The 27251-nt window shown below is 45.5% G+C and overlaps 1 protein-coding gene across 2 annotated transcripts; it reads left to right on the top strand.

Moving 5' to 3' along the window:
• Positions 1 to 1476: 1476 nt before the first annotated feature.
• Positions 1477 to 26007, top strand: Tlr2 (toll like receptor 2). 2 transcript variants are annotated; one of them, XM_037206686.1, is made up of 2 exons: positions 1477 to 1550; positions 21069 to 26007. In XM_037206686.1, exon 2 carries the CDS (start codon positions 21084 to 21086, stop codon positions 23436 to 23438), a length of 2355 nt encoding a protein of 784 aa, XP_037062581.1. In that variant the 5' UTR covers positions 1477 to 1550; positions 21069 to 21083; the 3' UTR covers positions 23439 to 26007. The 2 variants fall into 2 exon arrangements, with proteins under 2 accessions (XP_037062581.1, XP_028750117.1); XM_028894284.2 differs by lacking the exon at positions 1477 to 1550 and adding an exon at positions 18020 to 18103.
• Positions 26008 to 27251: the final 1244 nt, after the last annotated feature.

Here is a 27251-nt window from a genome sequence, read left to right as displayed (position 1 = left end):
CGGAGTCTTGTAATCTATCAGTCACACAGCCAGTAAGTAGAATGATCAAGATTTAAACTCAAGTCTGCCCGACAGAAGCACTTACCCTTATGAATCACAGTACATGGCCCTCACAATGCTTTGGAGGCTGGATTATAGGGGTGTTGTTGTTTGTTTGTTTTTACTCTTTTGGGAGGCCTGCCACCCAGCTCCCAAATAAATCACACATGGAGACTTTTCCTTAATTATAAATGCCTGGCCTTAGCTTGCCTTGTTTCTTACCAGCTTTCCTTAACTTTAAATTATTTCATCTATCTTTTGCCTCTAGGCTTTTCCTGTTCTCTATTTTTGTATACTTTTCTTTCTTACTCTGTTGCTGGTTGTATAGCTGGGTGGCTGGCCCTTGATGTCCTCCTCCTTCTCTCACTCCTTCTGCTCCTTCCATGATTTCTTCTATTTATCCTCTCTGCCTGACAGCCCTGCCTATTTCTCTTTCCTGCCTCACTATTAGTTGTTGAGTTCTTTATTAGACCATCAGGTGTAACACAGCTTCACAGAGTTAAACAAATGCAACATAAACAAAAGTAACACACCTCAAAATAATATTCTACAACATAGCGGGCATTATTCTGGTACCCAGCAGTCAGCTGATATAGCTCTGGATTAAAGGCACATGGCTCCTGCTGAAGGTCGCCTAGAGTCAGTCCAGTATATGATTTAGAGTAGTGATCAGCTGTAAATCCTTTAGAGCCAGTGTAGAGGGCTTGCATTTTAGATCTGCAATGAAGACTTACAATCTGCAGGCTGAGGATAATGATGATAGTTTACCATTATTGAGCTCCTTCTGTATACCCAGCATTTTTGAGCATATTGTATGCATAACTTGATTTAAGCAGGGAGGAAACCCACCTGTTATTGAAGTGATAACTCATACTTGAGCCATTATTCAATTATCACTGACTTCTATCTTAGACCTAAATGACATTGTTTTAGGCAGGATTTATGACTTAAAATGTTCCTGTGTGGCAATCGAAGTTGAATTGTGAAAAATGTATTGGGCAACATTCCTGTAAAGAGAACTCATAGCAAAATGGGAAGATACTCACACACTATAAAAAACAAAACAAAACAAAACAAAAAACCTTCAGCCTCTTGAACTACCTGAGTGTGTGGCTATGTTCCTCTGACTGAGGAGGTTATGAAGGCTGGGACACTGGCCTTGGGAGAAGCCCGTGAAGGGTACAGTGCGTGGGCTTTGTGATCAGATGGAAGAATCAAACCCAGGCAAGTTCCCAAACTCTCTGAGCATCCTTGGCAGAAAAGAAGATAATACCTCTTTTTTTTTTTTTTGGTTTTTCGAGACAGGGTTTCTCTGTGTAGCTTTGTGCCTTTCCTGGAACTCACTTGGTAGCCCAGGCTGGCCTCGAACTCACAGAGATCCACCTGGCTCTGCCTCCCAAGTGCTGGGGTAAAAGGCGTGCACCACCACCGCCCGGCGATAATACCTCTTTTATGAAATTGTTGAAGAATGGCATAAAGAGAAAAAGAAAAAAAATAGATTCTAGCTCAAGGTAGGGTGTCAGTCGAGTTTACTCTCTATTCCTCTATCCCCATTTTGGGGTCTATTTATGAAACCTTGAAGTGTCTGCTGCCTTCTCATCTTTCCCTCACATTATGTATGATGCCATTTACTGTTATTTTTCTACTTGCCTTGACTTACATAACGTGTGTGTTACATGATATATATATATATATATATATATATATATATATATATATATATATATATCCCAATGTATTTACTGAACAGCTGTTGTTCACAAAGTTACTAGGGTTAGCTTGAGGATATATATATATTGCTGTTCGTGGCATAGTGCATAGTTACATAAGCATCAGGCTAGTCATAGAGGAGAAAACCACATGCCAAGTTGAAGAGTAAGGAAAGTGAGGACCTATAGGAGGATCCAGAGCTGTCTATGGCAAGTGGAGCTGGTGGGGGTAGTGTCAGTGGTGGTGATGACAGCAGAGAGTTGCTGATGATGGTAGATCTGGTACTAATGGTGGTAGAGGTAAGGTTGGGATGTGATGTGGAGAGAGGGCAGTGGAGGGAATGGTGATGGTGGTGATGGTGGAGTAGAGTGTAGTGGAGTTGATAGAGGTGATGGCAATAGTGGAGTTGATGGAAATTATGGTGGTGAACTTATTGGTGATAGTAGTGAGGCACCTAGAGGTGTGGGGGATGGTAGAATGGCTGCTGATGGGGAGAATGGGTGGAGATGATGGCGGTGGTATGGATGTGTGTGTAGGGAGGGGTTTAAGGTATACAATGTAATGATGACGTGGCTGAGACAGAGGGGTAGAAAATATATGAGGCTGGCAGGGAGAGAAAGTGCACATGGGTAAAGAGCAGAGGATGCAGACAGCTCCCGGGTCAGGATAGGGTGTGCTGATCCTCCCGGTAGAGGCCCTGTCTTTTACTGAGCCAGGAAAGAAAGGATGGGTGTGGGCAGGTCCGAAGTGATAATTGAAATCATTTCTTTGAGTGGTTTAACACTTTTCTGAGATGCAAAGGAAACATTCCAGAGAGGGTACCAGGAGGTAGAGCCCGCCTGTGGCCGAAGGGGCATGGAGCAAGCTTGAGATACCACTGTGGAGAAGGCAGGGATGTCTAAGAAACACAATGGAGCGCTTGGGCAACTCAAAGAAGGTAGACAGCGGGGTCCTTCCAGGGACATAAGGAAGAGAGTGAGGGCTCTGGAATGTTCAGCTTTTGAAGTGATGTGGCAATAGGATGACTGTGCACTGTTCGAGCTTCACTGGGCATTCGAGTTCAGAATAGCTCACAGCTGCACCCAAGCTGCGGAGGCCCACACAGGTTTCCTAGTGAGATCTGAGCTTGCTTTACCCAGCAGGGCTGCATTAGAGGATGGCTTGGCCTTGTGTGTGGTTACCAGATGATTGGAAGGGTCTGTACTTGGCTGTGCTAGGGGGAGGTCTTTGCTCCACCCCTTGGCATTCCTATAAAAGGCCCTTTAGAAGATACAGGAGGGGCCGGTGGATATTGATCCAGACCCTCCTGAGGCTATCCTGTGTTTCTATCTGTTTCTCTCCTCTCGATTTTTCTATCTAAATATTTCTCCTTCCAACCTCCTCAAGAGTTCCCGGGGGAAAATGTGGGAGCCGGCCTCCCACAGAGTAACGGGTAGGTCCCCCACACCAAACCGAGCTTTTTCCCCTTCTAAGAGGTGGACAGGATTCATCTTATAGTCCAATCAGAAGTGTTGGGGGTAGGTATGGCTCTCCATCTAACACTGAGGGACTCAGAAACCAAAGAATCTGCAGACCCATCCACCTCGGAGCTTCAGTTGACACCAAGGACTTGCTGAGAAGAAAGGAGTTAGCAAATGGGTTGAGGAAGAAGGAAAGATTGACAGGTGCTAGGGGGAGTAGACCATAGTCTTGGTACACATTTGTATCCATGCAGTAGAAAGGAGTCTGCATTTGCATGCTATTAATAGCTTATCAGGAACACACTGTAAATGGCTTGCTTGTTCTAACTCAGCGCCTACTGGAGAAGTGCATGGCTGATACTGGCAGATACTAACCAGACTTAACATTCCAAAGGAATGTCTGAGCCCAAGTGTCCAGAGATAGAAAAGTGCAGGGGGGTGGTCAGGATCACGGCACTGACACCACAAGTCTCATGGACATGGCTGACCACCCCAGTAGAGGGGCAAGACTGAGCTCCAGCTGGATACCTTTCCCTTCCCTGTAAAGCCTACTGGCTGGAGGTGGGGTTTAAGGTGTTTTGTTTCCTGAAGTGTTCACCTGCTGCCTTCTGCTGGCTGGCTGAATGAAGCAAACTCAAACAGCCATGTCTCTGTTCGGTGGCATTTGCAATGGCAGGCAGCGTGAGCCCCCGAGTCTGGTCAGATGTTTTGATGACTCCACTGTAGTGGCTGGAGAACTCTCCTGTCAGTCACTGAGTTAATGAGGAGTCCCAGGATGCTGAGCTGTCCGGCCGCTCTAATTTCACTCTCCCTTTTGCGGCTCCTAACACTTTGTCAGTTCAATCAATGCACCTTCTGGGTTTGTTCCTGGGTTTTAGCTCATCTGGCCTCTGGCCTGAAAGTGCTTTCGGTTTTTTCTTCCCCCATCTGGGAAACTCCCCCCGCCACTTCCTTCCTGGGATAAAGCCTGTTTAGTCTATAGGGGCCTTTCTATTGAGTTCTGTCTGGTTTATTTCAGTGGTCTGACTCAGGGTGGTGACCATTCCTGGTGACAGCCTCTTGGAATGCGTTGTGGAAAATGTGGTCTGACTGTGGTTATGACCCATTGAAAAGGAAGAAAATGTTGTGCTATCATAATATAGTTTGATTACGTACTGGCTTCTTGAGGGAAATGGCCATTAGATGAAGCTCAAAGTTGTTGTTTTGCCAAGGACTGAATAAGGACAGGTATTACTTTAAGTCTGCACGGCAAACCCATCTTTGATCTGCTCCCACTTAAGGAAGTTCTGAGATGCAAACTTCCTACCTCATGTCTACTAAGAGTTCACTCTGAATTAATGTCACTGTTTTTATGTGTCATTTTGTGTCTAAAACAGCATGGAACAAAACTCGATAAGCTCCTGGACCTTCTGAAAATAATAGACTATCAAATGTGTGGCTGCTTCAGGGATACATACAAACATACATACATACATACATACATACATACATACATACATATAGATACACACATATGTATATACTCTATTTGTGGCTATAAATGACTTTCGTAATTTATCAGAAAAACAAATACAAATTTATATGAAGTTTATAAAGGTTTTATGCTTGTTTTAAAGCATTTAAATTTTTTTTTGTTTTATTTTTCAAGACATCCCAGGACATCCTCACTCTGTAGATCAGGCTGGCCTCGAGCTCAGAGGTCCACCTGCTTCTGCCTCCCAAGTACTGGGATTAAAGGCATGTGCCACTACTGCCCAGCTGCAATTAGATGTTCTTAAATATCAATCTACTGTTAGTAAAATTTAAAAATACCTAATATTAAATGATTTTGCATTTCATTAACATATTTGCTTGTTTTCTGCTGATTTTGTTAGATTTTAGTTTATGAAAAAGGAACTGATTTTTAAATACTTTACACGATTATATACTAATATATAATAATGGATTTCATTGTGGCATTTTCAAATGTATATAATGCATTTGATCATATTCATCCCAAATACCCTCTCTTGTCTCCTTCTGTTCTCACTGATCTCTTCCTTTTCCCAACTAGGCCCCCTCTGCTTTCCTGCCTTTGATGTGTTGTTATTGTTGCTACCCAGAGAACTCCCTAGGCTTTCTCACAGCAGCATGGGTCAGAGGTTATTAACAGACACATGGGCAACTTTCCAGCAGCTACACCACTGAAGAAAATGTTTCCAAACATGAACCGCCTATGGGTCTTCAGGGAAGTGAGACACACGTACCCCAGCATCCCTTTACCACACATAAATCATATAGAGGCTCCGGGGGTGGGCTCTGCCTCCTTCCGTGAAGGAGTGCTGAAGGGTCCAACCTTCTGTAGGTCTCATGTAGGTAATCACAACTACTAAGAGTTCAGAAGCGTAATGACCAGGCCACATCTGTTCCGCACCCCTCCACCCCTTCCTCAGCTCTTACATTCTGTCCGCCCCCTCTTCCACAATGTTCCCTGAGCCTTCGAGGGGGTGACAGAGATGTCTCGTTATCAGCATTTTGACCAGTCAGGAGGTCTTGCAGTTACCTCTACCTACTGCAAACAAAAGCTTCTCTGAGCAAGTCCGACAGCACCACTGATCTGTGGGCAGAAACAACTGTTTGGGAAGCAATTGGTGGGCACATAAAGTCCATTCGGTAATACGACAGACGTGGCTTTCCTAGTAAGCACGGTGTCCTCCCCAGTCATGGGCTTTTGATCAGGTTTAGAGTACCAGGTGTGTGTGTGTGTGTGTGTGTGTGTGTGAACTCTTTATTAATATGCATGCTGACTATGTGCTAACTGCTTGCTGCTGGGTCTTTGTATGTTAATATGCTCATGTTCCTCAAATATATAACCCTCCAAGAATATAAAAGATTAGAACATATTGCCAAGCTGGGTTCTCCAAACAAGAACTGTTAGCAATGCTAGTCTTTTTCAGGCTTGTGCTAATTGTATCCTGACTGTCTGAGGCAAAGGTAACTAGACGGTTTGGCCAGTTGCTAAGATTTCTACAAAATCCTAACCTTGGTTGTTCTAAGCTGTTTTTCATGCACAGTTTTGGTCCTTTTCTAAAGAGTGTACTATGAAACTCTTGAAAAACCCCCCTAAGCACCCGCTTTACAAACTAGCCTCCTCTGAATATCTGCTGTCGCTGGTTGCTGAACGCCTTTCCTCTGCAAAGCTTTGTGACGCTTCCCTGTTGACACAGAAATACAGCATCTAACCAAAGAACCCACACAATCATTTTTCTTTTTTGAGATGTTTGAACATCAGCCACAGCAGGACAGACAGAGCTAAACATGGGAATGGGTGCCAGGCGGGCGTGGCCCAAGAGCCTCTCCTGTTCCTTGAATTTGATGGAAAAGCAGGGAGGGTGTAGGTCCTGGCTCCTTATGTCTGTCCACTTACCACCACCATGGGGACAGATGAGATCAATTGGAACTGATTTCATTCCTTTCATGAGCGACGGTCGGTCAAGACCGAACTGGCAGCAAATATTTCTTAGCAGCGGTTCCTTAGCAATGTCTTCAGAGCAAACTGTTGAGGGGCAAAGGGAAAAGTCAGAGTGGAAATGAAATCGCTCTGGGTATGGTGGCACGCACCTGTAATACCTGCACTTGGGAGGCTAGCAGCAGACTGTGAGTTTGAGGCCAGCCTGGGCCTTTTGGTGAAGCTCTGTCTCTAAGCCAACGTCAAGGGGAGTCACTTCTCAAAAGCAGGTACGGGAGAGGCTGTGGAGAAGGTGCGCTCCTGTGTGCTCACCTGACACTGGCCGAGTCTTGTTTCCTGACACTGACTCTCACCAGAGTTCTCTATTGTATTTGTGTCGGGCATGAGCATATTTCAGGAATTTCATACCAAGTCTAGAAGATCACCCCCAAACCTCTCAAGGGTAAAGTCTAAAAGTAAAGTCAGGGACTGTAATCACCCTTGCAGGAGACAGGGTACCCTACAGAGATACACTTGTGTTCACCTTCTCTCCGTAATGATCAGCCTGTCCACCCCCACTCAGTGATCAGCCTGTCCACTCCGCCCCAAGTGATCAGACTGTCCACTTCCTGCCTCAGTGATCAGCCTGTCCACCCCCCAACAGCAATCAGACTACAGAAACAACAGACCCCCAAATAATTAAATTTCCCCAGGAATCTCAGGCTGTGGGGAAGGCAAGGCTGAAATCCTGGTGCCAGCCAGAGGAGGCAATTGTCTCCCCAGAAGAGATTCCCCTTACTTCTTATAACTTAAAGGGCCACCTTGCTGGCAGACTACAGCTGAGACAACATTTGTGTGTCTGTTAATGGGGGTGCCTTTCTGTTCCTCCAGGGAGACATCATGCCATTCAGCTGATAAGAAAACATATGGGTATACTTGGAAAAAAACAAATGTTTTGAATATCTCTGACTTTTGCCTTATGGGGGTGAGGTGCATGCTGAGCAGACATTCACATGCCTCCAAGGCCTGTGAAACTGTACTTGATTTGGGCACCCTGACAAAGCTATGCCTACAATACCTGTACCTGGGCTATGGCTGGAAAAGCAAGGGAATGTTCACCTTCCAGTGCCCAAGTGTTTCTCCTGCTAAAGGAGGCGTTGTAGTTCACATGTGTTAAAAACTGCTTCAGTCTGGATCTGGTGAGTTGGTTCCACCAGCAGGTGCTTGCCACCAAGCCTGATGATCTGAGTTCAATTCCTGAGATCCACATGGTAGAAGGAGCAACTGATACTCACAAGTTGTTCTCTGATCTCCACAAGTGTGCTGTGGCATGCACATGCATGCGTATGTGCACACACACAAAATCAACCAATCAATCAATATGATGTTTTAAATGAAAAACTGTTTCAAGTTGGCAGACCAAAACAACATAGCCTGTATGTAGCAATACCGTCTCTGTGTCATGTTGATAGGCCACCTACTGCTGGGCGGGTTCCTCCAAACAGCACTGGGGCTTGCTCCCCCCAACCTCAAAATTCACTAGAAGGGCTTGTGTCTCCATCAGCTTGTGATGACTAAGGGTGTCGTGGAGCACTGTGGAATGTGTGACTATAACTCTGTGATGTCGGTGGTGATAGGACTCTTAAATGTCCATCTGGAGCATCTGGACTGTGCTATGGAAAAGCCTTAAACACAACATCTCACACCCACAGGGCTTCTGGACAGGAGCTGGGGCAAGCCAGGGCAGTGCTCCTAGAAACTAGTGTTACAATAGGTTGCTTCTCAGTAATCCATAGCCACAGATGTAAGATTCTGAAGGAATGTGTTGCCTGAACACGAAAACAATGCCCAGTTGACTGAGCAGAAAGTTGCATAAGCTTGTGAAATTATCTCTAACATAAAGATGGATGTGTGGGCTGGAGAGATGGCTCAGTGATCAAGACCATTTCTTGTTGCTGCAGAGGGCCAGAGTTCAGTTCCTAGTACCCAGATTGGGCTGCTTACAACTTTCTGATAACTCCAGTGCCAGGAAGATGCCCTCTTGTGGCCTCGACAGACACTGCACTTACCGCACATATGCGCACCCAGACACAGACACAGATATACATAAACACAAGTAAAATAACTACTAAAGACAGTGAAAAGATGGAGGGTCTCTTCCATTTCCGCATGTCCTTTCTTCTCTTCTAGCTTCTGAGCCTAACGGGGTCAGGAAAGACTTCCTGATCTTTTCACTTTTTACTTGTTTTCTGCACAGCTATCATTGTTGCATGTGGTGTATACCCCAATGTGTACAAGTGTGCACTGGAGAATTCTCATACTGCTAGAGGTTGTGCAAGAGTCAACTGTGCATGGTGGCCGGAGCCACGCTCCGAGTGAAACAGATCTCCAAAGAGTTGCTCCTGACAGTGGCGAGTGATAGAGGGCACGGATGTGGATAGGGGACCGCTGCACTCCACAGTAGAAAGGAATCTCTGTGTGCGTGTGTGTTATCAGTAGCTTAGCATGTGCACACTGTTAATAGCTTGCTTGTTCCAAGTCAGCTCTCTAGGTCAGGAGGTGCCGGGAGGAATGTGGGGCTGATACCCAGGGAAACTAAGTCAACTAAGAATTCCAAGAGGCTCCTAACCCCAAATGTCCACAGACATGACAATGAAGATGGACAAGGAGAGATAATGAGAGAGGCACAGAAGTCACAATCCTCAGGAACGTGGCTGGCCATCTAAGCAGAGGGACGAGGCTGGGCTTTGGGGTGAATGACTGCCTTTGCTCCCTTCTTATAAACCTGTTGGCTGGAGGTGAGTGGGAGAGAGTTTCCCCTTAGGGTTTCCAGCCTTTGGGCTGCTCGTTGGCATTTGGAGGGACAGGTGGCTGGTACTCTACTATTCAGGTGACAGGATCAGTGGGTTCTGGCCAAGAAGCAAATGGGCTGAGTGAGTGGTTTTGGAGGTTGGACTTTCAACTGCAGGCACTGGCCATGTCCAGGGCAGCTGACAGGGTGCAGAGGCCAAGATCTTTGCAGAGAAGCTACCCACGCTTGGAAGGCCTCAGGAAGAGAACTGCCAACAGGTACTCATGTCTAGGAGGTGACCAAGACAAAGAGGCACAGGACAGTGCGGGCAGGTGACAGGAGGCCAGGCCTCAGAGGAACTGTTTTTCTCGCACCCAATCGAGGTGGGAACATCTGGCTAGGGAGGTGAGTTCTCCCACTCACACTGCTTTGTGCGGAATAGCCTGAAATTCATAGAAAAGACAAAGTTGCTCTCACCATATAAGCTGGTTTAGTACAAATTATCTCTCAGTAACCCAAGCAGTCTCAGATTGCTGGACAGCAGATAACATATGCATGGTTGCTGTACTGGTGCCCAGGACAGGAAGGAACATGCCAGAGCAGACAAGAGGAGCTGGTCCTGACTGATCCAGGCCAGAGAACAGCATTGGGCTCCCAGAGAGGAGAAAGGACATCGGCTAGTGTGAGGAGGAGAAAGGAAAGAAAGATTCGGCGGAAACAGTTTTCTTTAAGGACCCACACTTAATCTTGTGTTTATTTCCTATTTTCCCAAAGTCTTTGAACATTGTTCTCTGTAGAAGAGAGAACTCGGGACTTGACTTTGACTTTATTTATGAGTTAATGTTATACAGTTAGGAACTTGTTTTCCTTAAGCTTTCCAGTGTTAATTACGTATTTAGAAACATCCCAAAATTTAAGTAACATTTTAAAAGAGGCCGTGACATACATTTATCTCTATTTATAAACTTATCAGAATGGACTAGTGTTTGCTTACCTCTCTTTGAGACAGATCTTGCTGTGTAGCCTAGGTAAGCCCAAAATTTGAAATCTTCCTGCCCCTGCCTCCTGAGTACTTGGATTACAGCCAGTCCTACCACGAAGAGTTTAAACATTTAAGTATTTTTAATTTATTTATATATATACTGTATGACATACTTTAAATATATTTCAGTTACTTGAAATAAATTTTTTTCTGAGTTCTTAAATTTAATTAATAAAATTATAAATACAGTGAAATTTAAGTTCTTGTAAGCATTTTACGAGAGAATACAAATTTCAACATATGCTTCTACAAACAGAAAAAAAAAATCACAAAGTATAATGAAATACAGTTGTCCTTCACAGTCCACAGTGGATGGTTTCCAGGACTCCTTCTCTAAAATGACCTGGCCCACACATATAAACTATGTATATCCTGGGAATGCTTCAGATCACCTCTAGTCACATACAATACCCAATGCAGTGTAAACACTGTGTAAAGATTTGTACACCACTTAGGGACTAATGACAAGGGAAAAGTCCATACATGCTCAGTGTGGACACATTGTTGTGGATGAAATTCTAAACGGTCTTATTAAATAAAAAACACAGAGCCAAATAATGAGTTAAAAGCCCAAGAGATCAGAGCAGTAGCCAAGAGCCAAGACTACCTTTAGCTTACCACTCACTGCTGTCGCTTCCCCTGAGAGACCTTCTTCCTGTGTGACTTGTCTTTTTATTGCCTTTCTGTTCTGCCTTCTCATTGGCTCTAAACCCAACCACATGACTTCCTCATCACTGCCTGTCTATACAGACCTCCAGGTCTCTGTGGTTGGTAATGGGATTAAAGATTTGGGTCATCACGTTTGGCTGTGTCCTTGACCACACAGAGACTCTGCCTGCCATGTGATCGGATTACGGGTGTGTGCCATCACCACTGGACTTCTGCTTAATGGCTTGCTTTTACCTCTGATCTCCAGGCAACTTTATTATTAACATACAAATAAAATCACATTTCAGCACAAATAAAATATCACCATACATTGTTCTGATTTTTTTAAAATGCAAGGTAGGTTGAATTAGTGTAAGTAGAATCCAAGGATATGGAGGGTTGACTACACATGAATGGGGTCTGAAACAAATGGGGCGGGGGAGAGGCAGGAGATTCAGAATTTCTGAAGCAGTGGTAGGCTACCACAGAGTGTGCCCACATACCCCTTCATTCATGGACATCTGGCACAGTGGTTGGTGTGTGGCAATTCAAGTTTTGCTTTTTGGAATCCTCTGTAAGTAAAAAATACATTTTTGATCTGCAGTTAGTTATATCTATAGGTGCAGACTCTACAGATATATATATATATATATTTCAAATTGGAAATTTAAGTCTGACTTTATACTCCAATGAGCCAAAATTCCTTTAAATGTGACAAATACTTTTAAAAGTCTCAAAAAAATATTATATATGTGTGCATGAAATGATAAAACAAGAAATACATTAAACAAACATCTAGAGCAAGTACGACAGCTTTTGTCTAGTGGGCATGAGCCCTGGATTCTATCCTTAGCACAGAAGGAAGAAAAAGCATCCGTGGATCCCTTTATATAAAACATTAATGCAAATGCTAATTATAAGTCACCTGGAAACTTTTATTTTTTGGTCACATACAACTGTATAAATTGTCAAGAGGACAATCACTTCCTAGGCTTTGAGAAAGACACGCAGTAAACTATTACATTTACATAACTGGGGAATTCCTTTTTAGCTGTTCAATAATGCTGGTCAAGAAGTTGGTGATGCTCTGTCTGTGACCCTGACTGTCATGCACTGCACTCCAGTTACACTTAATAATTAGAAACTAAATCTAAGCAAGACAGTAGTCACACAGGTCATGCGTCTGGTTTTTTTAATGACTCATCTTTTCCATCTACATGGAAATTGGCAACCCTTGCTGTATTACGGTACCATGGGCTTAGCAGTTATTGGCCCTTGAGATACTTTATTCTAAGGTGTTCCAAAGAACTTAGGATGCAGTAAACCTCTGCCTTCTTTTCATACTTTTCTGCCTGGCATTATGACAGGTGCAAAATGATGTCAGTCGGTCAGCTTTGCCTGGTCCTCTGGGTGAAAACAGTGCCCAGTGTTCTTTCATTTTCCTCTTGAAGTGGGGACAGATGCTGAGTCACCAAGTGAGACAGTTAGGACAAGAGATTGCTGTTGAGCTTCTCTCCCTTGTCGTCCTTGTGTCTGTCAGCAGCTGGTTCAGGTGTCTCCACTTCACACCTCAGTGCCCAGTTTAAACTCTGAAAAGTGGGGGGATGCATGACTCAGGGGAGCTAAATGGGCACCTGTTGCATCCTAGAGGCTAGCACACTTCCTTTCAGAAGAGCAAAACCCACACCTTGGGTATTTCCATCTAGTCACACTCAGCAGAAGGGTGTGGATCTGGAAGCTCCTTTCTTTTTATTGTTTAAAAGAACTCATGCAATGAATGAAAACCGTTTGCCTTGTCTTTAGAAGTCTTCTATATTTAGATTTAAAGTAGCTCACCTCATTTATCACCTACAGACTGGCCCTTCTAGTATAAGAAACTCAAGGTCTCTCTATCTCTCCCTCTCCCTTTTCCTCCCCCCATTCCCTCCCTCTTCTACTCTATCTTTCTCCATCACCCTCTCTCCCATCTCTTCCCCTTCTCATTCCTTCCCTCTTTCTCTGTATTTCTCTACTCTCCTAAACTTTATATTCCTGAAATATAAGTTCTCTAAAAAAGTAAAATAAAAAATATTGATGCTGGGGTTTGAACTCAGTGGTAGAGCATGTGTTTAGCACATGTGAGGTCCTTGATTCAAACCCAGCACCAGAATTCAAATCAAAGCCAACAACAACAACCAAAACCCAATGGGATTTCTTTACACACCCTGCGTCTGGGTCGAGACAGATATTTCTGAACACCAGAGATGAACCCTGAAGCCTGAAGTGCAAGTAGACCTGTCATTTGGGCTAGCTTCCGGAAACAGTCAGTTTTAATCACTGAAGTTTTGAGTCTTCCAAACTTCCAAGAGTGAAAAGGGCCATTCTCCCACAAGATGAAAGGAAACAGAAGAAAGCCTTATCATCGGTTCAGTGAACGCCAACAGTGAGAGAGCCTGAAGCAGTAGAACAGCAGGACCTGTAAATCAGCTGCTGGAGGAAGACCAGGGTGGTGGAACACAGGACAGCAGGCCCAGCCCAGGCTTAACAGAAGCTGCCGAGGCTGCCATAGCAGCAGCAGAGGTTAGCCGTGGAGGATTTTTCAAGGTGGCTGAACTGAGGATTGCAGTTGCTCTTATGGGAACTATGGAGCCTCACAGTTGAAAGCGTCAAGACCTACTGGAGACTTCATCTCTGACACATATTTAAAGTTAGGCTTGGGGTCTTGGTGCAACTTGGATGGTTGAAAACTGAAGCATTCACACCAAAGGGATGCCTGGCACTCACTAGATGCCTTGAACTTAGTGCAAAATATTGCTACACTCTGAAGATGCGTCTTGGTCTAGAAACACTGGCTCACCTCCATCTCCATACCAGTGGCCAGAAGGAGTGTGTGCTGGTTAATCTTCATCGTCAACTCTACTGACTTAGAAGCATATAGGAAACTCACTTCTGGGCACACCCCGAGGACATTTCCAGAGAGGCTTGACTGAAGAGAGCAGACCCACCCTGAACATGGGCAGCACTGTTCCAGGTGATGGGATCCCAGACTGAATACCGAGGAGAAGTGAGTGGAGCACCAGCATTCACCTCTCTGCCTCCTGCCGATGGACACAGCATGACCAGCAGCCTCACACGCCTGCTGCCATACTTTCCTCACCCTTTAGAGCACAGTCTCAAACTGTGAGCCAAAGGAACGCTTCCCTTCATTAGGTCCCCTTTGTCATAGCAGTGGGAAAGGTCATTAGTACAAAGTGGAGCATCAGGCAGCCAAATTTAACTCAGGATCTTCCGGATGCCACACCATAACCTTTCCTTCAGTCACGACTTGAACAATACATTTTTAGATGCATGCTTAAGAGTCTCTCAGAGGCTTTGAAAAAATAAACATCCTCTAAGGAGCTGGCTAAGGGTGGGGTGGGGCTGTGACACCATTTCTACAGATGGCACAAGAGAATGATGAAGGTCTGGCTCCAGGCCAAGAGGAAGTCCAGCAGAGATCTGGGTAAGGAAGTTTATGCTGAGTCCCAGCTGGCATTTTAGCTGAGTCGAGCACCCTCCTGCAAGGGTTCTGGCAGGAAGGAGATACTCTAAAGAGACACTTACACTCTCCCTTTGGTTATTGGGTTATTGCCACAATGAAGTCCCAAGAAATTGGAATTCCCCCCGCTGGGAGAAGTTAAAGGTTGCAACCTCGTGCCAATCACGGGAAGCTTTTGTCAGCACACCATGGGGGAGAGACTGGAAGCCTGGACAATGATGACTGAATGACTAGGGGTACCACACCTTGACCAAGATTGCCTACTTTTGGGTACTTCTTGCCATACCTAAACTTAAACCTGTGACAGGCTGGTGGGCTTAGAATGTGTTAAAAATGATAAGCGGCGCTTGTTTCCATGCAGAAAGGTCACAAGGCATGAGCCATGAAAAAACCCAGGATCAGAGCTTTATTGGGGGGTGGGGGGACAAAAGAACCAGGAGTGGGGAAGACGCACGTGCAGAGAGAGAGAAAGATAGAGATAATGGGGAAAGAGAACAGAACAGAGAGAGAGGAGGAGTCTGTGTCCGGCCTTTTAAGGCACATGTGGGCTTATGGAGCTACGCCACGCATGCGCTGATTGCGTGACCACACTGCATGCATGTAATCACCAGTGCACACTGATGATGTAAGACACAAGACCCTTTGCTTAGTTCCTGAACTGTGCATGTACGGTCATGCAGCTGGAGTTGGAGTGGTGGTAGAATCCCAACAGGATGGGGGTGCCATGCCCCTCTTTATTTGGTCGTCTTCCCGATATGGCTACATCAAATAGTTCTCCCACATGTCAATCCTTTCTGGAGCAGCCTTAGAGATATACCTGAGGTGTGTTTTGTTGGTGACTGGCACCTACCAGTGCAGTTAATAGTCAAGGCTAACCATCACTGTAGGGTCTCCTACACTGTGTGTAGATGTTGCTGCTAAGAATCTGTGGATAAATGAATGGTTTTGTTTGTTTTGAGATGGCATCTCATGTAGCCCAGGCTGGCCCAATACTCCTGCACTCCTCCTTCCCTGGCCTCCCAAATCTTGAGATTATAGGTGTGAGCCACCTCACCAGGCAGAAATCAATGGCATTTCCTCAGCTTTGCTTTTAGGATTACAAATGAGCAAACTCAGCGGACCTGGGAAGATCAACGAGAGAAGCACAAAGAAGAGCAGTTCGCAGCGTTAGGGGAAGGGGGCTGAAAGACGTTTGCTCAAGTGTCCCAGAAACCTGAGGAAGGCAGGCAGCTGCTGCAGAGCCGGAATGCCTGTAGAACCCGACTTTGCAGAACACAGTTCGCTTTGTCTCGAGTTCGCACTGCTGCTTACTGATCGAGTTTCACTGATTTTGGAAGGGTCAGTTAGAAATCCGTAAGAAGTCACTTTGAAACCAAACTCACAGCTTGGATGGCAGCAAGTGCAGGAGGGGCTTCTCTGAGTCTTCTTATCTTCACAGCGTCTGGATCTGCCAAGGAGGAACGTGATTGTCACCGACTCTTTCAAAGACTAAACCCATAGGGAAAGAGATTGGAAAACCAAATCATACTAGAGCCCAGTGGTACCTTCTCTGGGTGCATTCTTTGTCCTAGAAGCAAATCCCTTTCAAACACATCCTCTCTCCCATGAAGTGACTTTTTGTTTTTGTTTTTTTTTTGAGACAGGATTTCTCTGTGTAACTGCCCTAGCTGTCCTGGAACTTGCTTTGTAGACCAGGTTGGCCTCGAACTCACAGATATCCTCCTGTCTCTGCCTCCTTTAGGGCTGGGATCAAAGGTGTGTGCCACCATGCTCAGCATGAAAAGGTTTTAAGGCACCAACACATTGGCCCTTCTTTGAGTCTCCTTGTCTTGTACGGCCCCTAGGCATGTGTGTATGTGAAGAGGTCTTTCAGTTTGTTCCAGCAGGTTCAAGGATGTAGCTTTCAGAGAGAGAGACAGACAGACAGAGGCAGAGACAGAGACGATAGACAGAGACACACAGAGAGATACAGAGAGAAGGCGTGTGTAACTCTCTATAGAGCCTTAAGGATGAGATGTGAAACTGAGGACAGAAGAAAACCCTCGGTTTAAGAAAAACGTCTGGCTTCAAATCTCGCTTAGATTTACAGGACATTTCTTTAGGTAAACAGGAATAAGGATACCTGCTCTGTGTCTGATCTCCCTTTGCAAAGGTCAAATGGAATCATAGGCACAAAGGGGGTTTATTAACTTGTTTAAATGTAGGAGGTTTTTCGCTTACAATTATTCCTTGCTGAGGAAGATAGAGCCATGTCTTCTACCTAGGCAGTTTTTAGAATCACCTGAGATGCAAACATGGGCCAGGGAAAGGGAAGTACTTAGCTTCAAAGACACAGGTAGAAGTGAGAGCCTGGAATCTTCCTGCTAGGAGGGAGGATGGGTGGCCGTTCAGCACACCAGCAGGGACTGGTCTGGGTGGAGGAAAGAAAGAAATCTGTGCTGTCCTTATCCAGTCGTGTCCTGGACAAAATGCTGCTGCGGTGCAGGTCTGGATGGTAGACTGGATAGTAGACTCTTTTAACAGATGCTGAGCAGAAATGAATACTAGAGATATACTGGCAGGGAGACAGTGTTGAAAAGAGGGAGCCCAAGTTGCAGCTTTTGAGAATGGAGAGAAATCAGAAAAAGAGTTCAAGAGGTGTGTTCGAGGGCAAGGTGAGGTTTTGTGACTGGAGTAGTTAGGGTTAGAACCTGGGTCTTGGCAGCCCTGGCTAGCTAGCCTTTCGTATTGGGCATCAACAAGCTACTTCAGTGAATAAGCGTTGAGAGCAGAGAAATATCTATTCAATGTAGCCACATCGGTGAGACGACTAAATAAAGAGGCACACGACACCCCCATCCTAAGTCCATCAGCCTGTCACAGATTTAAGTTTAGGTATGGCAAGAAGTATCTATCCATAAGCAGACAGTCTTGATTAAGGCGTGGTACCTCTAGTCATTCAGCCATGGTTGTCCAGGCTTCCAGTCTCTCCCCCATGGTGTGCTGACAAAAACTTCCTGTGATTGGCACGAGGTTGCAACCTTTAACTTCTCGCAGCGGGAGACACCTGGTGGGGGGGGGGAATTCCAATTTCTTGAGGCTCATTATTAAAATAATCTATTAACCAAAAGGAGAGTGTAAGTGTCCCTTTGGAATATCTCCTTCCTGCCAGAACCCTTGCAGTAGGGTGCTCGACTCAGCTAAAAAGCCAGCTGGGACGCAGCTTTCTTTTTGGTAGCCTAGGGGAAATCCCACACGGAGCCACTGGCCTCTCAGTTCTGGGTTTCCTGCCCTGCAGCTCTTGCCAAGTTCTGGTGCCACACTTAGCTCCCTGTGCAGACCCCTGTAGGCGGCGCCAGCCGCACAGGGCGGTGCTGGCAACCGGGAAGTTCGGGCCCTAAGCTCGGGACATCCCCCTTCCCTCACTTCCTCGAGGACCGAGGCCCAGACAGCCAGAGGGCGCGGGCGAGAGGCGGCAGGTGTCCTCCAGGTAGGTCGGTCGCTCCGTACCCCTTTCGGGGGCAGGGCCAGGGACGAAGGGGCGGCCGCTGGGAGCTCCGTGGTGCGGGCACCCGGTTCCCACGTTGATGCACATGCGCCCCCAGCCGGGCGGTTCAGCTTTGGAGACTGGCGTGTTTCTAGTGGTGAACCCTGCGGGAAGAGGGACACCCAGAGAGGGGAGGAGTAGGATAGAGCTGCGGCGCCTGCGGAGCCCGGAGCCCGGGGCAGTGTGACAGGTGTCCTGTCCTCTGTCTAGCTCCAGGGTCGCCGAGGGGAGCCTCTGCAGTGCCCCTGAACCCTGGTGACCGAGGCACTGTCCCAGCATTACCGGAAAGGGCTGTCCTCCAGCCCAGCCCTCTCTTGGCCCCTGGCTCGGAGCCTGGTGCAGAGTCGGTAAGGACATTCTTTTGCTGGAGGTGTGTCTGCAATCACCCTTTCGAACTAGGAAGCAGTGAAGGTTGTAACTGCGACCTAGAAGTGGAAAAAAGATGTCGCACGAGGCGGTGCACAGACTACTCCTTTCTAACTGTGATCTTGCTTCTGTGTGTCGGGGCTTCTCTTCTCTGTGTTCCTTACCTCTGAAGCATCCTTGCATCTCTAGTCAGAAAACAGCTTAACGAAACCGCGTGCAAACACAGTGTGTGGAGTTCTTCACATAAGGACTCTCTGAAGGGGACCTTAAGGCTTCTTCGGTTCCATAAACGAGAACCTTGTATCTTAGACGCTGGGAAAAGTTTTTTTTTTTTTTTTTTTTTTTTTTTTTTTTTTCTGTTTTCAAAAAAGAGAAATTACTTCGGATGTAAAACGCTCAGCTTGCTGATCTGACAGAAGGTCTTGCCTGTGTTGCCGAATCTTTTTTTTTTTTTTTGGTTTTTTGAGACAGGGTTTCTCTGTGTAGCTTTGCGCCTTTCCTGGATCTTGCTCTGTAGACCAGGCTGGCCTCGAACTCACAAAGATCCGCCTGGCTCTGCCTCCCGAGTATTGCCGAATCTTTAGCAAAGAACAAAAGATGGGTGGGGAGGCTTGGCTTAGACAGAGTGACCCTCTTTCTCCCCTAACGGGAAATAGCGAACATCATGACTATTGGGAAGTGTCTTATTTCGCCATATTCCAAGTTTCTTTCTGTTCCAAGAACAGAAAAGAACATTTGCACCTTAAACTTTTAATTTTTACGAAAATTGCCAGATGTTGACAGTATGTTTTGGAAGTATCTAAGCTATCAGTTAACCTTTTTGTACTTCTAAATTTGTAAGTGAATTAACATTTAAACTGGGTAAATGCCCAATGTAAAAATCACTCCCCCATGTTTAAGGAAGTCAAGTTAAGAGAGAACACACAAAGTAGGGGGAGAATAAAAAGTACATAGGCAATGATTGGAAACCTCAAAATATTAATTATACTGAATAAGAGGGAGTTCATTTAACATCTTAACATCTACAACCTAGAAATGTCAACTTAACATGCACAACCTAGAAATCATCTGCTAGTTTATCTTTTTGAGATGGTCTGATCCATCATGGGCTGGCCTTGAACTTGGCTGTGGATGACTTTGAACTTCTGCTCCTCCTGCCTCCCCCTCCGGAGTACTGGGATCACAGTGTGCACCACTGTGCCCTGTCATTCAGTGCTGGGGATCAAATAAAGGCATCTGTGTGCACTAGCAAAGCACTCTGCTGATGAGCTCTATCCCAGGCCTGTTACCTGCTGATTCCAAGAGACACATTTCTTAAGGACACTAAAAATCAAAAGGGCAAATGCACCACTAGTTATCAAGAGAAAGCTATAAGGGCTAGAGAAATAGATTAGCCATAAAACACACTTGCTGTTCTTCCAGAGGACCTGGGTTCGGTTCCTAATGCCCACATGGTTATGGGCAATCTGCTGCCTTTTTTTTTGGCTTCCTAGGGCACTGTCCACACGGTGCACATGTATACATATTCAAGTAAAACATTCATATATATATAATAAAGTAAGTGCTTGCCACCAGGCCTGATGACCTGAGTTCAATTTCCAGAATCCACAAGGTAGAAAGAAAGAACAGGCTTTGTCAGATTGTCCTCTGACCTCCACACATGTGTTGTGGCACATGTATGCCCCTCCTCCTCAAAATAAATAAGTGCAGAAAGTATTTTGGAAAATCGTGGTGTTATTTAACTGAGCAGATATGGCTATGGTACATGGGCGCACGGAATAGCTACAGGGTATCGGGCCCAGAAGGTACACTGGGAGAAAAGTGTTGGATTCTCCCATGGAAGCGTATTGGCGAAGCGAGACAAACTGCCATGTTTCATTCACATTCATCTAAGCAGTCCCTGTGGGTTTGGACATAGCCTTTTGGACTTGCCTCTGCAGAAAGAGAAGATCTAAATGCCCCTCATCTCAGCAAACTCCCTCTGCCTAGGGCTCCAAACCATCCTCCTGTCCGATAGTAGTAGATGCAAGGCAGACTTAGCGGGCCTGAAACTTTGCTTTTGGTCAGAGAATGGGCTATTTCCGGACCTTCATTTGGTGCACGTGCCTAATAAGAGAGGTGGTTTAGTCCTGTGGGATCATGAGCCAAGGGCGCAACGAATCAAGGAAGAGACATGCTTGATGAGGCATGCCAGGGGTATTAAAGAAACCTAAAAGCCCATATGGCCAAGTCTAGTTCATGTCTTTAACTATTTGCTTGTTCATTCCTCCATGTATTCGTTGGTTTATTGTTCGACCCGTGCTTACTGAGTCCTGCTTTTTTTTTTTTTTTTCCTCAGATGACTGTGTTTTTAAGTTCCTTCACTGGCAGACGAATATCTGTGAGTGCTATTGTATATATCAGGAAATTAAGTTTTAGTCCTCATTCATGCATTTGCCTCTAACGCATTGCTTGTACACATGCACTTGAGAGCGGGGAGATGCACACGAGAGTGAGAATCACCATACAACTGATCACTCATATATGCGTCCTTCATTTTAAGGTCAAATCTTGGAGGATGCTACGTGCTCTGTGGACCTTCTGGATCTTGGTGGCCGTGACAGGCCTCTCCAGGGAGGGCTGTTCTGCTCAGGCACCTCTGTCATGTGATGCTGCTGGTGTGTGTGATGGCCACTCCAAGTCTTTCACCTCCATTCCCTCAGGACTCACAGCAGCCATGAGGAGCCTTGACCTGTCTCACAACAAGATCACTTCCATTGGCCATGATGACCTGCGGGGGTGTGTGAACCTCCAGGTTCTGATGCTGCAGTCCAGTGGAATCAACACAATAGCGGAAGGTGCCTTTTCTTCCCTGAGTCGTCTTGAACATTTGGACTTGTCTGATAACCACTTATCCAGCTTATCTTCCTCCTGGTTCAGGCCCCTGTCCTCTTTGAGATACTTAAACTTACTGGGAAATCCTTACAGGATACTGGGGGAAACGTCACTCTTTTCCAGCCTCACAAATTTACAAACCCTCAGGGTAGGAAATGTTGCCACCTTTAGCGGGATTAGCAGAATAGATTTTGCTGGACTGAATTCTCTGGACGAACTTGAAATCCAAGTGCCAAGTCTCCAGAATTATGAGCCCCAAAGTCTGAAGTCGATTCAAAACATCCGCCACCTGACCCTTCACCTGAGCCAGCCTGCTTTCCTGCTGAGGATTTTTGCAGATATTCTGAGTTCTGTACGATATTTAGAAGTGAGGGATGCTAGCTTGGCCAGCTTCCACTTTTCAGAGCTGTCCACGGATGAAATAAATTCACCGATGAAAAAGCTAGCATTCCGAAGTGCAGATATCACTGACGCAAGTTTTAATGAACTTCTGAAGCTGTTGCAGTATGTCCCGGAACTGTCGGAGGTTGAATTTGATGACTGCACCCTCAATGGAGTGGGCGATTTTAAGCCATCTGAGTCAGACATCGTGAGAGAGCTAGGCAAAGTAGAAACACTAACGATACGGAGGTTGCACATCCCCAAATTCTATTCATTTTATGATCTGAGTAGCGTATATCCCCTCCTGGAGAAAGTTAAGCGAATCACAGTAGAGAACAGCAAGGTCTTTCTGGTCCCTTGCCTGTTTTCACGGCACTTAAAATCATTAGAATTCTTGGACCTCAGTGAAAATTTGATGGTTGAAGAATATTTGAGAAACTCAGCCTGTGAGAGCGCCTGGCCTTCTCTACAAACTTTAATTTTGAGACAGAATCATTTGAGGTCAATAGAAAAGACTGGAAAGATTTTACTGACTCTGAAAAACCTGACTGCCCTTGACATCAGCAGGAACAGCCTTCATCCTATGCCTGACACCTGTCAGTGGCCAGAAAAGATGCGCTTCCTGAACTTGTCCAGTACAGGGATACAGGCTGTAAAAACGTGCATCCCTCGGACGCTGGAGGTGTTGGATGTTAGTAACAACAACCTCAATTCGTTTTCTTTGTCTTTGCCTCGGCTTCAAGAGCTCTATATTTCCAGAAACAAGCTGAAGACTCTCCCGGACGCCTCCTTGTTCCCCGTGTTACTGGTCATGAAGATCAGAGAGAATGCCATAAGTGCTTTCTCAAAAGACCAGCTTGGTTCTTTCCCCAAACTGGAGACTCTGGAAGCAGGTGGCAACCACTTCATCTGCTCCTGTGAACTCTTGTCCTTCACAATGGAGCAGTCGGCCCCGCTCCAGGTCCTGGCTGACTGGCCAGACAGTTACCTGTGTGACTCTCCGCCCCGCCTGCGTGGCCAGAGGGTCCGCGACGCCCGGCCCTCAGTCTTGGAGTGCCACCAGGCTCTACTAGTGTCTGGCGTCTGCTGTGCCCTTCTCCTGTTGATCCTGCTCATAGTCGGCCTGTGCCACCATTTCCACGGGCTGTGGTACCTGAGAATGATGTGGGCGTGGCTCCAGGCCAAGAGGAAGCCCAAGAAAGCTCCATGCAGGGACATTTGCTATGATGCCTTCGTTTCCTACAGCCAACAGGATTCCCACTGGGTGGAGAACCTCATGGTCCGGCAGCTGGAGAACGCCGACCCGCGCTTCAAGCTCTGCCTCCATAAGCGGGACTTCGTGCCTGGCAAGTGGATCATTGACAACATCATCGACTCCATTGAAAGGAGCCGCAAGACCGTGTTTGTGCTTTCCGAGAACTTCGTGCGTAGCGAGTGGTGCAAGTACGAACTGGACTTCTCCCACTTCAGGCTCTTTGACGAGAACAACGACTCGGGCATCCTTGTTCTGCTGGAGCCCATTGAGAAGAAAGCCATTCCCCAGCGCTTCTGCAAGCTTCGAAAGATAATGAACACCAAGACCTACCTGGAGTGGCCCCGGGATGAAGCCCAGCAGGATGTGTTTTGGGTAAATCTGAGAACTGCAATCAAGTCCTAGATTCTCCACCCAGTTCCTGTCCTGCACTAACCATGGGTCTTTGTGACATGAACTGTAACGAAGTTTATTCTGACATAATTATTTAAGTACCATAGAATTGTACCCTTGAGGATTTAAGTATGACTAATAACTGTGAGCTTTATCTTGAACGCTGTTATATAAATATTTTATATTAGGATAATTTTTTTTTGTTTTCGTTATTTTATAGATAGCCAAGATCTCTCTCCAGTACTAATATCTGAATAACCCGTTCCCTTAGCACATCTGGAAATGGCACACGTAGACTGGAGATTTAATATTTGCATTGGGTCAGTGTGCTTTTTGTACAGAAGCACAGGGGGTGGGTAGGGAGGATTTTCCAATCTATTCACATGCCATCCCTCTGTGTAACATCTCAAGAGCAAGCAATTTTGTTTCTATTCCTAGAGAGAGGGTTCTGTCCCCTCATCGGACCTCTCAGTATACATGACACGGGCTGCATTTTCATGTAAACTGGGTTTGTCTTTCTGAGTATTTGATCAGTTTCTCTAGACATAATTCTTTGAAATAATGTATGCAGCACAAGATACAGTAAATCCTCTTTTGCCATGAGAGCATAACTAGTGAGTATAAATAAAATATTGATTTGGAAGGAGCTGAAGAAAGTCTCCCATGTTCTGGTGCAGAACTGGATTTCAGCTGTCCATTCCCAGTGTCTGCTTACTCTGGCTCCTGCCCTCCCCCACCTCCGGACAATCTGTTGCTTTTTCTCCGGTGAAAAGTCTTGTTTCTAATTCTATAAAGCTTTTCTTTTTTTTTTTGTCTGAAAAAAAAAATACATGTGAACATAATATTTTTAAAATAATTATATACCTAGAGGTTTCTTACGATTATTACAAGATGCAGTAATCTGAAGACAAATAACACTGCTGTTAATGCTTTTAAGTAAAATTTGAGAGTGCATCAATTTTAATGGGCTATTTGTTAAGAGTTCTTCACTGATTCTCAGCAATATTTATCTTGTGTTGGGAACCACTTTCAAAAAGGGATTGAACTTCCTTTGACCTGTGTTAAATTCCTGGCCAGAGCTAGGTTTGTGTTGTTAATTGGGTTTTGGAGTCAGAGACATTTGGGTTAACTATGCAATCTTGGGCAAGTCACTTGACCTAACTCAAGATATTTTCCTGTCTTCAAAATGGGCAGTCCAAAGAATTTCTATTCTGAAAATGGCCATCCTACCAAAAGTGGTCCACAGATTCAGTGTGACATCAATGAAAGTTTATATGACATTCTTCACAAAAACAGAAAAAAAAAACCCCCTTGAAATTCATAGGAAAGCACAAAAGACCCCACTTGGCCAAAGCAACCCTAAGTAAAAAGAATACTGCTAGAAGAATCACTACACTTGATTTCGAATTATATTAGAGAACCATAGTCATATAATAGCATGATACCAGCATCAAGACAGATATGCCAAGCAATGGAATAAAGTAGAGGTTCCAGATATAATACACACTGAAGAAAAGACTAAATCTTCAGCAGAAGATGCTAGGAAAACTGGGAATCTACACATAGAAGAATATAACTACACTTTATTGTTCACTCTGCACAAAAATCAACTCCAAATGGACCAAGGACCTCAATATGAGAAACTATGAAACTGATAGAGGAAAAGGTACCAGGAAGTGGGTTCTTTGCAATGGTTTTTCTACCATGCACTGTTTAGGCCATGGAAACTGGTTTATAGGAGAAATGCTGAAGCATTGGTAACTGCAGGTGTGACAAGTCCTTGAATGCTACACTCAGAGATTACTGGCCGTCCACTAGGAGTTTGGAAGACCAGAATGCAATAGAAATGCAGACAGGAAAGAGCAGCCCGTGAGGTTTCATGGGAAGAAGGATTCACCAGGAATGGGGAGAGGTACCACTCATGTTACAGTCCAGCAAAGAATTGGTCTAGAGTCTGCCTCTGTTACGAAAGTTTGAGTAGCTGAATTCAGAAGGAATGGGTTAATTTATTTGGTGGGAGAAATACCAAGACAGTGTAACCTAGAGGCTGGGAAATGGTTTTTGCTTGCTGGTGTTAGCGCCACATTTATAGGGAGGAAGAGAAGGAAAAAGTAGAGCAGATTTGAAAACTCTGTAATGTGGCGAGGGAAAGAATGTGAACATGTTTCCAGCTGTGAACAAAGCAAGTGCTATAGGAAAGAAAATGGCAGCTGCTAACGGGATTAGTACAATAAAGAGGAAACCATACACCCTGAACTGGTCAAATAAGAAATGTAACTCGAGGGCAAGATTCCATCCATTGAAGGCATCCATTGATGTAGAAATGAAGGACTTGTACTGAGAGCTCATCTGGAGGGCTACTGAGAAACAGCAGCCTAAGGAGGTTCAGCCATGGAGGCTGCAGTAGTCATAGTCCAAGGGGGGTTGGATTATGCTAAGCTGGCGGCAGGACTTGGGATCATCTGTACGGTGCTTGTTTTGTAGGCATGTGGGATACAAGAGTAGTTGGTGATCAAAGCTTTCACCAGGTTTCCAGAAACAAACACAAAGAAACCAAACAATAAAAACCCAAACAAACAGAGGAGCGGAAGCAGTGTGTAGCTGGGTTGGATTCCTTGCAGGGAAAGTCCCGAGAGGCCTATGTGTGAAGCCCTGAGGGTTAGATATAAGTTGCAATAAAAACCTAAGATTAATGGCAGAAAAATTTGCAGGCATCAAGTGGAGCTGCTCTCAGAATTCATAAGTACTTCAAGGGGCAGGGGCAGGGGGGCAGTGCTGGGAGGCCCTGCTGGTCAGAGGTTTCGGTTCGTCGACCATGGCCTGGCAGCTCTCCCTGAGCTCGGCAACGTGGAGGACTCCCTCCCACGACAGAAGGTGCTCTGTTCTCTACCTGACCTTATTTGGGGACAGTTTCTAGGCCTGATGCCTGACTTATTTCTAGTGTAACCCTTGACATACAGTACCTGACTGAAGTTTTCCCCCTCTCCCTATATGGTAATTAGGCATTGTACTAGGAGCTTTATAATAGGAGCGTGCTGTTTAATGCAAATTGGTGACTCCCCAGCTACCATTCCCAATCCTATATATATATATATATCCTATACTCTGGAATAAAACTGAGCTGTCTCACTGAAGCAGTCTCCTGGAAGGCTATTTCTGTCATGTTCAAGGACCATCCAAGGCTCTTCTGCCCCTTTGTCCTTGCAGGCTGGTGGCCCCGAAGAAAAATGGGAGCCCACAGGGCGGAGCTGCCAAGCCCGTTGGAGCTCAGAGGATGCTACAGTGTGCCTCAGATACCACGAAGCTGCATGGTTTGGTGCTGACCCTGCTGGGATTTGGTCCAGTGTTGTCTTCCTATGTCCCCACGCTTCCTCTTTGGGAATGGGAATGGGTAATGGCTTTAAATTAGAAGTATGTAGCTTGTGTTTAGATTTTTCAGGAGCTCATAATTATGAGTTTGCCTTGAATCTCTGGAGAGATCTTGGACAAGGTCTCTCCAGACAAAGTGAGATGTGGGATCCTTAGGACGTGGGTAGGACCTAGCGGAAGGAAGCTAATTCACACTGGGTGTACCCTTGGAAGGGTATTGGTAGCTAGATCCCGTCCTTCCTCTCTTGCTTTTTGCTTATTGGTCACCATGAAGAAAGCCTCTTCCTTCCTATGCACTGCCTGCCATGGTTTACTGCTTTCCCAGAGACTTCAAAACAACAGAGATCACTAACCACAAACTAAAACCTTTAAAACTGTGAGCCTGGCTGGATGATGGCGGTGGCACACGCCTTTAATCCCAGCACTCGGGAGGCAGAGTCAGGTGAATCTCTATAA

Source organism: Peromyscus leucopus, chromosome 6 (genome assembly GCF_004664715.2).
Source record: "Peromyscus leucopus breed LL Stock chromosome 6, UCI_PerLeu_2.1, whole genome shotgun sequence".
NCBI lineage: Eukaryota > Metazoa > Chordata > Mammalia > Rodentia > Cricetidae > Peromyscus > Peromyscus leucopus.
The sequence above is the reverse complement of the archived record's forward strand: the minus strand, read 5'-3'. Positions and strand labels throughout refer to the sequence as shown.

Coding starts and splice junctions, on each gene's coding strand:
- Tlr2 (XM_037206686.1), top strand. CDS start 21,084: ATGCTACGTGCTCTGTGGACCTTCTGGATCTTGGTGGCCGTGACAGGC.